We start from the raw sequence: 14,102 nt of genomic DNA, 5'->3' as shown, positions 1-14,102 counted from the left end.
AATTATAAGAAATGAATGCCTCTTTTTGTATTTTTTTTTGGTGGTAAAAGGGAAGGGGGATTTTATATTGTTGATCGTGTGCATATTTTTCGAACGAACCGCTTCGTACAAGTTGTGCTTCAGTCGACACTTTTACAACTCAATTAAATTATTAAAAGAAGCATAGTTTCTTAATTGAACAATCTGATTCTAAACATGTGATACGCGTTTTAAAACCCTAGACGGCTATATTATAATAATAATTATTTGCATGTACATTTATATTTTATAACTGACTAAGCGGTATGGGCTTTGCTCATTGTTAAAGGCTTACGGGGTGACCTATAGTTATTATTTCTGGGTCATCTGGTCTCCTGTATAGAATTGTCTCATTTCTACATAATGTACATGTTATTTAAACCCGTCCCCTTACATCTATAGTCTTCTTTTTTCTAAAGCCTGCATATATTCTGGGTTTCTTTTTTACGATTGAATGTTGTTAATTGACAGGTAGTTTTAAAGAGTTTTAAATATTCTTCCCCACATATGATCAGATCAATGTTTTCGTACTTTATATATGCATGAATATGTACTATGCTTGCTTTCTCAATTAAAATTGTGATGTCACAAAAAATTAATAGCACGAAAAGCCCATGAGATGAGGATATTCTTCAGTTTTAATAAAATTTATTAACTAGTAAATTTAAAATGTTCACTGCTGTGTAGATATTTATAAAACTTCGAAGTAGTGATCAATTTCTTCACCAATTGCGATAATTTCACGTTTCTTTCCCGATCCAATTTCCTATTATTTAGGTACCAAGAAACAACATTTATAAATAGTGCTTTTCTGTGTATTGGTTTTTCTAAAAATAGAATAATCCAAAAATACGCAATTCTACTTTCTATTGATTTACCTTCTTTTCTTCGTATGAGCTTCCTCTGTTAGGAACACCCCTCTTTTGAGGGTAATATGGATAAAAGTCTTTAAGTATGTACACACTCCGTGAATATATATACACTTGCTAAAATCTAAAATAAACTTTAAATAAGTGAGTGATAATTGTCAACAGCCATTATTGTTGTTGTTGTTGTGCTGGTAAATTCCTCCGTTGACTTCGGAGCACCCTGTCGTAAACAGGTATAAGGTTACCAAATGAAAAGATTGGTGGTGGTGTTCGGAAAAAGAATCAAATATATCACTAAACGTTCCTTTGTCTAAACTATTGTCTCACACGATATAAAGTTCACAGATTGTTATTATAAGTCGATCCGGCCCAAGTCGATCCGGCCCCAAGTCGATGCGGCCCCATAATAAAATATGAATAAACTATATTCACTATATGGAGTAATTTGTGACAAAGAACAAATGCACTATATTACCGCAAGGCCGTAGCTACCCTTGAGGCAAGTGAGGAAATTGCCTCACTAAAATTTCGACACTATTTTTTTTTATTCAAATATATAAATATAATGGTCATTTTTGTTGTTCTGTCTCAACCTTAATTTCTATAACTTGTCATCCTTCCTTTTAAACTATTCTTCCTGGATATAACTCAACATTTCGTTTCTTTATATTCGGGTTTTCGAAATCGGACACAAATTATTCAATTTCAGAGGCGGATTTAGGGGGGGGGCAGGGGGCCCGGACCCCCCCCCCTTTTGGGAAAAAAATTGGTTGCTTATATAGGGAATCACTGAAGCGTGACTGGAGCGGGCCCCCTCTTAGGTCAGTCAGTGGGCCCCCACTTATGAAAATTTCTGGATACGCCATATACGGATTAGCGCTGATAAATGAAACAACACCACTGATAGCACAACCTTTGTCATACATGTAACTTTTAACTGGCTTCTCCATTGTGTCAATCTTTTGAGATTCCCTCCTATGTTACATCCATCAGAGTACCTATGGTATAATGTGTATTACACCCTCCTATGTTATATCCATCAAAGTTCTTATGGTATTATGCGTATTACACCCTCTTATGTTACATCCATCAGAGTACCTATGGTATTATGTGTATTGCACCCTCCTATGTTACATCCATCAGAGAACCTTTGGTATTATGTGTATTACACCCTCCTATGTTACATCCATCAGAGTACCTATGGTATTATGTGTATTACACTCTCCTATGTTACATCCATCAGAGTACCTATGGTATTATGTGTATTACACCCTCCTATGTTACATCCATCAGAGTACATATGGTATTATGTGTATTACACCCTCCTATGTTACATCCATCAAAGTACCTTTGGTATTATGTGTAGTATACCCTCCTATGTTACATCCATCAGAGTACCTATGGTATTATGTATATTACACTCTCCTATGTTACATCCATCAGAGTACCTATGGTATTATGTGTACTACACTCTCCTATGTTACATCCATCAGAGTACCTATGGTATTATGCGTATTACACTCTCCTATGTTACATCCATCAGAGTACCTATGGTATTATGCGTATTACACTCTCATATGTTACATCCATCAGAGTACCTATGGTATTATGCGTATTACACTCTCCTATGTTACATCCATCAGAGTACCTATGGTATTATATGTATTACACCCTCCTACGTTACATCCATCAGAGTACCTATGGTATTATGCGTATTACACCCTCCTATGTTACATCCATCAGAGTACATCAGAATTGGGCGTATGTAAGTTACATTGGTCCCTCAAGTGTTGACCAATATGATCTACAAACATCCAACCCTCGTGAGTACTAATGTATGCAACCATTAAAACTTTGAAAATGCTTTGTCTTCTTGACGTACACATTAACTGTACCACAAGTACTGACCATTATTATCTACAAACATTAACCGAAGCAGGGGCGGATCCAGGAATTTATTAGGGGGTGGTCACCTTTTGAAATCTTAAATTAAAATTCTATTTTTTTATGGCCCCTTATAGGAAGATTCTGTTTGCCGCAAATTAAAACACACTTGCATATAGATTCCAAAACAGTTCTGTTTGCTTTTATACGTTCATTCATTGCTTTATCAATAAAACTATTTAAATATCAGTAGTCCTTTGCTCAATGTTTTCAAGAAAAAGTTGAGCTTTTGCTCTAGCTTCAGTATGACTTTTTTTACATGATTTCTCATCAAGTCTTGTACTTGCATGTGCCATATCTGTTAGTGGTTTGCATGATAATGTTCCCAAACTATTAACCCCAAACAGAGAACAGTATATGCAGTAAGCTCCTTCTTGTGAAGGTGAGTACACTAGCTCATCATAGCGATTTAGTCAATTCAGCTGAAACAATCTGTTCTTTCCTGCATATTTTTTTATAGGAAAGTTATAGTTTATTCCAGGTTGGAAATGATTTCTTATCAAATTAAATTTCTCTTCGTTTGTTAATTTACGTGTTGATTGTTTTACAAAACCAATGTCGTTTGTACTTATATATGTAAGTCGGGGGTTGTTTCTTTAATCTGATCACTTTTATTCGTATCAATGCTAGGTCCATTACAAGTCGTTGGTACTTCAGAGGGGGCTGATTTGTGGCGTTTCCTGAAGGAAAGAGGGTATAAGTTACTAAAAAATTGAAATGAATGAAACTTTTAGACAAACAGATGATAGAACGGGGGTATTCATTCAATATAGAATATTTATGTGACTTTAAAACTTTAAATTATTTTTGAACTTTGGCATCACAGTAAAAAATATTATTGGTCGAGAAAAGTTATTATACAAACTTTAAAAATTTAGATAAACGTAATGTAAAAAAAGTACAAATTACCTGCTAAAAACATCTAAGATTGAGGACTGTCTCTTAATTTTTACACCTTAACATCAAAGAAATCGACCAAGTAATTAGCGATTGTTGATTACATGTTCATTGTATAAACATACCTGTCAAGGTACATGTATTTAGCCTTAAGGTAAGAAATGACAACTTTATGACTGGTGATTACGATAGACAAATTGATTTGATTTTTCAAAATGTTCAAGGTGCACCATTTTTTGGTACATGGTGCACCACTTTTGCAAACCCAGGGGGTGGTCACCGGCACCGGATGACCACCCCCTGGATCCGCCTCTGCGAAGTTAATATATGAATAGCGGTTTAGGGCGACCAGCGGTAACCATCGTCAATATATGTGTTTGGTGACCAGAAGTAACCAAAGTGAATGATTGTGTTATGTGAGCATTAATATAAGGTGACCAGAGGTCAACATAGTGAATATATGTACAAGGTGACCAGAGGTAACCAGATTAAATGAGTGTGTTATGTGATCAGAGCATCATTGTAACTGGACCAGAGGTAAACATGGTCAATATGTGTCCAAGGTGAGCAGAGGTAACCTAAGTCAACATATGAAGAGCGGTGTAAGGTGACCAGAGGTAACCTCAGTCAATATTGGTCAGGGGACACATTTATCGTCCATTGATTTTCATTGTCTACGAATATAGTACCTATAGTGCATGTAGTGTGAACAGTGTGTTACTTGCTATATTTTTATACCCTTTCCAAATTTGTTTCTTCATGTTTTATACCTCAAATAGCAAGTAGGGGGTGTGAATCTGAACTGTAAAAATATTTGGGTCATAGATTTTGAATTAAAGTAATCACTCCTTTTGTAATAGTATACATGCATATTTGAGTACAGTATTGCATATTGCAATTCAAATGCAACAAGTAATCAACAACAAATAGAAAACTAACGACTAAGTAGAATAAAGATGTAAGGGAAATTATAAGTCAATCTTGACGCATTTCTTGTTGCCTAAAATTTCCTTTTTTCACATAATTATGTTGTTTTTATTTGATTTAAATTTCTGTTATATAATAATTGTAGAGCATATATTTTGGTTGTGGTTAAGTTAAATATGATTATTTTTCACTTTATCATGTTTTTTCATTACCATATCCTGATTTAATCTGAAATTTGTCGGATTAGTTATGAATGTTCATCCTATCTTTCCACAGTTATTTGATTCAAGTTATTGCCAAACAAATATATCATAAAAATTTCCAAAATAACCTTGACCTCTGAAAAGCAAATGGTTATTCCTTCATCATACTCAAAAATACACAACCTTTATTTTCTTGGCAGCTTTTAACTATTTTCATTGCATACTTTATGCAGTTTACAACTTTTTTTTATCTAGAATTATTACCAAAGAGGAGGGGCTTGTAAAATTTAATAGCTTACCGAACTTCATTAGCTTCTCTTTTTGATGAGGAAATTTTACTAAGCCTAGTAAAGACATCGCTTTTTTCAACAATGTTGCTGAAATCTTCAGCCAAGTCTTTTGCCTCTCCTTCTGAAAAGCCTGAAAATAGGCTGATAGAAGTCTTGATGTTCCTTCTTATTACAATTCCTGGTGAAATGCTTGCCACTGATCTGCTCCTCTGGAAATAAAACAAATAGTACGTTTTCAAACACGTTTTCATCCTTTTTAATTTTTTCTTACCAAAATAATTTGTATGGGAAGATAAAGAATTGAAACAGTGCTGATATACTCACAACAAAGCCAGGAATGACGTCACAAGTAACGTAGAGCTAAAAGGGTACTAATGAATTGATTAATAAATATAATCAATGAAGAAGAAAAAATATATCGAAACACTGTACCTTGGTGAAATTCCAATATTTAGTTTCCACCTTTTATTTAAATTACAATTTGTTTTAACATGTTTCAATACCTTTGTGTGATCTGATATTGTGATTTACCAGTTATATACCCTATACATCAATGTCTGATCTCTGCCTACCTTTGTTGTGATCTGATGTTGTGATTACCAGTTATATACCCTATACATCAATGATTTTTGCTGCCTTTTTATCTACCGTGTCCTTTGAAAAGACATGATCGCATATGGCTACATGCTATAGATTCGCTTTTTGTATATGTTGTTCGTAAACAAATTTAAACTGCAATGGTGACTGAGGTATAGAAATGTGACAATTTCTGTTTTTTACCGGCAGTCAAACCATTGCTAGAGCGGTTGGTCAATTTGACTGTGTGTGATGATTGAATTCAGAAAGCTAGGATACGTGAAATCTTATGCCTAATGTTTTGAGATTACCATACAAATCTGTGTATTTTGAATAACCTCTGAAACAACTTTTTGGGTGTCCGTAGATACCCGGGGTAGGTACCCAGTTATAATGCTAAAATTTCCCCGACCTTCAATGCAGATATATACCTATTGTACTCTTTCGTCCTGATCATACGTGAAATACTTGGCACTGGACCTTTCCTACTTAATTGATTAGGATTGTCAGTTTTCCTATCAAAGGTCGGTGGTTTTCTCTGGGCACTCCGGCATCCTCCACTGACAATAATAAAAACTGGCTGCCACGAAATAACCAATGGTATGCCTGGGCGGTGCTGGGGGAAGATGTTCACTCTTATGGGTAGTTGCCTTTATGTTGGTTTTCTAGGCTTTTATGATGATTTATCGTGTTTTCCGCTTAATGAAGCACCTATTTATGTTGGAAAACACATGTTAATGTTAGCCAAGGCCTTTATGATGAAAATGACACCTTGTATAGACCAATAATATGGTCAGTTTGGTCACTAGGGAGAAAAGATCCGGGGTTGGTATGGTCAATATTGGCGTCTGGCTATCCAAATTGAGGGTAGGGTCGATTAAAAAATTGTTGGCCTACGTCCACATATTTTTGTATTATAAATAAAGATTCAGGCATGTAAAAGACACTATAAGCATTTGTTTGGGCTATACCTGTAATATACACAAATGCCTGGGTGGTGCTGGGGGAAGATTTTTACTCTTATGGGTAGTTGCCTTTATGTTGGTTTTTCTGGGCTTTTATGGTGGTTTATCGTGTTTTACGCTTAATAAAGCACCTATTTATATACAAATACAAATATACAAATATTTTATTGGCACAAACACAATAACAATAATTGGGAAAGGCCCATATTTCAGTGCATTACAACAATGAATACAGCATACTAGTAGTTAAATATATATATAAGAACTCTATTGAAAAGCACATGTTAAAGTTATCCAAGGCCTCTACGATGTGAATGACACCTTGAGATTCATTGCTAGAAAAAAAGACATTTAACGAGTCGTATATATCGGTTTATTAAATATATCTTTTTAACTAAGAAAGTTGGTTTTATATAATTTAACCAAAAATAAAGGTATTTTACACTTTATCTATTTCATAATGATCGCATATGGCTACATGCTATAGATTCGCTTTTTGTATATGTTGTTCGTAAACAAATTTAAACTGCAATGGTGACTGAGGTATAGAAATGTGACAATTTCCGTTTTTTACCGGCAGTCAAACCATTGCTAGAGCGGTTGGTCAATTTGACTGTGTGTGATGATTGAATTCAGAAAGCTAGGATACGTGAAATCTTATGCCTAATGTTTTGAGATTACCATACAAATCTGTGTATTTTGAATAACCTCTGAAACAACTTTTTGGGTGTCCGTAGATACCCGGGGTAGGTACCCAGTTATAATGCTAAAATTTCCCCGACCTTCAATGCAGATATATACCTATTGTACTCTTTCGTCCTGATCATACGTGAAATACTTGGCACTGGACCTTTCCTACTTAATTGATTAGGATTGTCAGTTTTCCTATCAAAGGTCGGTGGTTTTCTCTGGGCACTCCGGCATCCTCCACTGACAATAATAAAAACTGGCTGCCACGAAATAACCAATGGTATGCCTGGGCGGTGCTGGGGGAAGATGTTCACTCTTATGGGTAGTTGCCTTTATGTTGGTTTTCTAGGCTTTTATGATGATTTATCGTGTTTTCCGCTTAATGAAGCACCTATTTATGTTGGAAAACACATGTTAATGTTAGCCAAGGCCTTTATGATGAAAATGACACCTTGTATAGACCAATAATATGGTCAGTTTGGTCACTAGGGAGAAAAGATCCGGGGTTGGTATGGTCAATATTGGCGTCTGGCTATCCAAATTGAGGGTAGGGTCGATTAAAAAATTGTTGGCCTACGTCCACATATTTTTGTATTATAAATAAAGATTCAGGCATGTAAAAGACACTATAAGCATTTGTTTGGGCTATACCTGTAATATACACAAATGCCTGGGTGGTGCTGGGGGAAGATTTTTACTCTTATGGGTAGTTGCCTTTATGTTGGTTTTTCTGGGCTTTTATGGTGGTTTATCGTGTTTTACGCTTAATAAAGCACCTATTTATATACAAATACAAATATACAAATATTTTATTGGCACAAACACAATAACAATAATTGGGAAAGGCCCATATTTCAGTGCATTACAACAATGAATACAGCATACTAGTAGTTAAATATATATATAAGAACTCTATTGAAAAGCACATGTTAAAGTTATCCAAGGCCTCTACGATGGAAATGACACCTTGAGATTCATTGCTAGAAAAAAAGACATTTAACGAGTCGTATATATCGGTTTATTAAATATATCTTTTTAACTAAGAAAGTTGGTTTTATATAATTTAACCAAAAATAAAGGTATTTTACACTTTATCTATTTCATAAATAAAAAGCAATATATGGGCGTTTTTCAATAAAAGCGTTCCTTTCAGACCTAAAAAAAAATGGAAAATCAACTAGTCTAAAACTTATTTTCAAGAGTTATTTTGAATACCTCTATTATAGACCTGTTTGTAAACAAAAAGTGCAATCTTAAATACTCTTTAAAATGATATTATTTTCATAACTTGTGTACTGTTTCGTAGGGGACTTTTGTCCCCTACGAAACTGCTTCTAAACACATATTTTTGCAATTTTAAATTTTTCCTATAGACATTCCAGTTTGTTTACGTTATATACTAGAAAAAATCTCATTTTTTTTCTGAATTGGAGAACCATTTTTATTGATAAAGATTAGACAGTACTTCACATATGAAGGTACAACTCATGTTATGTAGTGGACATTTTGATGCGTTTCGTAGTTGACAAAACCGTTTCGTAGTGGACAAAAAGTTTCGTAGTTGACATCAACCCTATTCTATGTTAATAAAAACATAATAAAAATTACATGAAACTAACCTTTGTTATTTGCTTTGCACGAATATAATTGAAAAAAAGAGTAAAAAAAGACTGCATGGTAGTGGTAGTGTCCACTACGAAACGTTTTTCTCCCAAACTTGTTTCGTAGGGGACCGTTTCGTAGGGGACGTATTCACATGTTTTATTTTTTTCTCACAACCCCAATATTGCAATAGTAACAAGACTGACTGTATTCATCAAAGCATTATTAAGCTGTACACTGATATTTTTTTCATAATTTTAAAACCAGTTCCTGAATGAGATTTGGCCCGTTTCGTAGTGGACATTTACAAAAATACGGTATCACTCTGGTCCATTTGATGTGCTCAATTTTTCTTACCAACAGTTTAATTGCCGTTATAAAAGCATCACTTCTTTTGTAAGACCCTAATGTTTATATCTCTTCCAAACAAAAAATTACATTGATTTTATAAAACTGTTTATAAGCAAGTTTTAATGACTTCGTTTCGTAGTGGACATTGTGTTAGGGACACACCTTCTAAAATAAAAGCTGTTTATTAAAATATGTTGGCTCTAAACATACTTTTGAATTATTAAAGAACTTATATTAAGTAAAATTAATATTTATTTCTTCATTTTTTTACGATATTTGAGAGTATGAATGTTGAACAGGCGGTCTAGGGACATGCCATTTTGGTTGTTTTGGACCATTCAGGAATCAATGTCTTATCAATCTCTCTAAAAAATAAACTGTTTCTTTGCTTAAAAATGTTATATCTAATTCAATGTACTGACTGCACAAAAAATTACTTGCAAAGATCAAACACATTTTTTTAAAGTGGCTGGGACAAGAAAGTACGTTTTTATTGAAAAACGCCCATATATATCAGTTTAATTGAGATATATTAAAGACTGTGCACTCTTAAGTTATATGTTTGAAGCAAGCGCATAGGTCATCATATATACATCTTCAAATTTCAAAGTGTCAGCATTTTACAAAAATTAACGCATTTGAGCTAATTTTTGGTGCATCTGAAAGATAATGTAAAAGCCTTTAAGGATAATACCATAATTTAATGAACAAATAAGTTTTTTTCATAGAAAAATATATCGTTAAAGTTTATGTATGCAGCAAAATGCATACTTAAACCCCGTGCCTACTTTGGTGAAATGATGACTTATACGGAATTTATAAATGTATTGGTTGTTCTAAAAATAGAATAATCTAAAAATACGCCCTTGTAACACCCTAGTCTGGCATTTGTGACATCCTAGTCATACACAATCAACTTTATAATACGTACAGACATCATATCTTTATAATAAATGCTCTATTGTATCTATCACACCTTTATATATAATGTCCTATCTAACACCCATGTCATGCCCTTGTAACACCCTAGTCAGGTATTTATGACATTCTAGTCATACACAATCAACTATATAATACATACAGACAACATATCTTTGTAATAATTGTTCTACTGTATCTATCACACCTACATGTATAAGGTCTGCATTTAACACCCCAGTCATGCCCTCATAGCACCCTAGTCAGGCAGTTGGGACATCCTAGTCATACACAATCAACTATATAATACATACAGACAACATATCTTTGTAATAATTGTTCTACTGTATCTATCACACCTACATGTATAAGGTCAACATCAAACACCCCAGTCATGCCCTCATAGCACCCTAGTCAGGCAGTTGGGACATCCTAGTCATACATAATCAACTATACCATACGTACAGACATCATATCTTTGTAATAATTGTTCTATTGTATCTATCACACCTTCATTTTTAATGTCTTCATCTAACACCCCAGTCAAGCCCTTGTAACACCCTAGTCTGGCATTTGTGACATCCTAGTCATACACAATCAACTTTATAATACGTACAGACATGATATCTTTGTAATAAATGTTCTATTGTATCTATCACCCGTTTATATATAATGTCCTATCTAACACCCATGCCATGCCCTTGTAACACCCTAGTCTGGCATTTGTGACATCCTAGTCATACACAATCAACTTTATAATACGTACAGACATCATATCTTTATAATAAATGCTCTATTGTATCTATCACACCTTTATATATAATGTCCTATCTAACACCCCAGTCATGCCCTTGTTACACCCTTGTCTGGCATTTGTGACATCCTAGCCATACACAATCAACTTTATAATACATGCAGACATCATATCTTTGTAATAATTGTTCTACTGTATCTATCACACCTATATGTATAAGGTCTACATCTAACACCCCAGTCATGCCCTCATAGCACCCTAGTTAGGCATTTGGGACATCCTAGTCATACATAATGAACTATACAATACATACAGACATCATATCTTTGTAATAATTGTTCTATTGTATCTATCACACCTTCATTTTTAATGTCTTCATCTAACACCCTAGTCAAGCCCTTGTAACACCCTAATCTGGCATTTGTGACATCCTAGTCATACACAATCAACTTTATAATACGTACAGACATGATATCTTTGTAATAAATGTTCTATTGTATCTATCACCCGTTTATATATAATGTCCTATCTAACACCCATGTCATGCCCTTGTAACACCCTAGTCTGGCATTTGTGACATCCTAGTCATACACAATCAACTTTATAATACGTACAGACATCATATCTTTATAATAAATGCTCAATTGTATCTATCACACCTTTATATATAATGTCCTATCTAACACACACGTAATGCCCTTGTAACACCCTAGTCAGGCATTTATGACATTCTAGTCATACACAATCAACTATATAATACATACAGACAACATATCTTTGTAATAATTGTTCTACTGTATCTATCACACCTACATGTATAAGGTCTGCATTTAACACCCCAGTCATGCCCTCATAGCACCCTAGTCAGGCAGTTGGGACATCCTAGTCATACACAATCAACTATATAATACATACAGACAACATATCTTTGTAATAATTGTTCTACTGTATCTATCACACCTACATGTATAAGGTCAACATCAAACACCCCAGTCATGCCCTCATAGCACCCTAGTCAGGCAGTTGGGACATCCTAGTCATACATAATCAACTATACCATACGTACAGACATCATATCTTTGTAATAATTGTTCTATTGTATCTATCACACCTTCATTTTTAATGTCTTCATCTAACACCCCAGTCAAGCCCTTGTAACACCCTAGTCTGGCATTTGTGACATCCTAGTCATACACAATCAACTTTATAATACGTACAGACATGATATCTTTGTAATAAATGTTCTATTGTATCTATCACCCGTTTATATATAATGTCCTATCTAACACCCATGCCATGCCCTTGTAACACCCTAGTCTGGCATTTGTGACATCCTAGTCATACACAATCAACTTTATAATACGTACAGACATCATATCTTTATAATAAATGCTCTATTGTATCTATCACACCTTTATATATAATGTCCTATCTAACACCCCAGTCATGCCCTTGTTACACCCTTGTCTGGCATTTGTGACATCCTAGCCATACACAATCAACTTTATAATACATGCAGACATCATATCTTTGTAATAATTGTTCTACTGTATCTATCACACCTATATGTATAAGGTCTACATCTAACACCCCAGTCATGCCCTCATAGCACCCTAGTTAGGCATTTGGGACATCCTAGTCATACATAATGAACTATACAATACATACAGACATCATATCTTTGTAATAATTGTTCTATTGTATCTATCACACCTTCATTTTTAATGTCTTCATCTAACACCCTAGTCAAGCCCTTGTAACACCCTAATCTGGCATTTGTGACATCCTAGTCATACACAATCAACTTTATAATACGTACAGACATGATATCTTTGTAATAAATGTTCTATTGTATCTATCACCCGTTTATATATAATGTCCTATCTAACACCCATGTCATGCCCTTGTAACACCCTAGTCTGGCATTTGTGACATCCTAGTCATACACAATCAACTTTATAATACGTACAGACATCATATCTTTATAATAAATGCTCAATTGTATCTATCACACCTTTATATATAATGTCCTATCTAACACACACGTAATGCCCTTGTAACACCCTAGTCAGGCATTTATGACATTCTAGTCATACACAATCAACTATATAATACATGCAGACAACATATCTTTGTAATAATTGTTCTACTGTATCTATCACACCTACATGTATAAGGTCTACATCTAACACCCCAGTCATGCCCTCATAGCACCCTAGTCAGGCAGTTGGGACATCCTAGTCATACACAATCAACTATACCATACGTACAGACAACATATCTTTGTAATAATTGTTCTATTGTATCTATCACACCTTCATTTATAATGTCTTCATCTAACACCCCAGTCATGCCCTTGTAACACCCTTGTCTGGCATTTGTGACATCTTAGCCATACACAATCAACTTTATAATACATACAGACATCATATCTTTGTAATAATTGTTCTACTGTATCTATCCCACCTACATGTATAAGGTCTACATCTAACACCCCAGTCATGCCCTCATAGCACCCTAGTTAGGCATTTGGGACATCCTAGTCATACACAATGAACTATACAATACATACAGACACCATATCTTTGTAATAATTGTTCTATTGTATCTATCACACCTTCATTTTTACTGTCTTCATCTAACACCCCAGTGATGCCCTTGTAACACCCTAGTCTGGCATTTGTGACATCCTACTCTAGACAATCAACTTTATAATACGTACAGACATCATATCTTTATAATAAATGCTCTATTGTATCTATCACACCTTTATATATAATGTCCTATCTAACACTCATGTCATGCCCTATTAACACCCTAGTCTGGCATTTGTGACATCCTAGTCATACACAATCAACTTTATAATTCCTGCAGACATCATATCTTTGTAATAATTGTTCTACTGTATCTATCACACCTACATGTATAAGGTCTACATCTAACACCCCAGTCATGCCCTCATAGCACCCTAGTCAAGCAGTTGGGACATCCTAGTCATACAGAATTAACTATACCTTACGTACAGACATCATATCTTTGTAATAATTGTTCTATTGTATCTATCACACCTTCATGTATAATGTCTTCATCTAACACCC

General features: G+C 34.5%; 1 protein-coding gene across 1 annotated transcript in view; it reads right to left on the bottom strand.

Annotated features, from left to right (window-relative positions):
- Positions 1-28: 28 nt before the first annotated feature.
- LOC143059470 (fibroblast growth factor receptor 2-like) overlaps positions 29-14,102 on the bottom strand; it is a 103,404-nt gene continuing 89,330 nt past the window's right edge. Inside the window, exon 4 of the mRNA XM_076232974.1 lies at positions 29-1,011. Within this exon, the coding sequence (XP_076089089.1) occupies positions 893-1,011 (119 nt within the window). The 3' untranslated portion in view covers positions 29-892. The remainder of the gene's footprint in view (positions 1,012-14,102) is intronic.

This window comes from Mytilus galloprovincialis, chromosome 14 (genome assembly GCF_965363235.1).
Source record: "Mytilus galloprovincialis chromosome 14, xbMytGall1.hap1.1, whole genome shotgun sequence".
NCBI classification, from domain to species: domain Eukaryota; kingdom Metazoa; phylum Mollusca; class Bivalvia; order Mytilida; family Mytilidae; genus Mytilus; species Mytilus galloprovincialis.
This window is presented reverse-complemented; position numbering and strand designations above follow the sequence as displayed.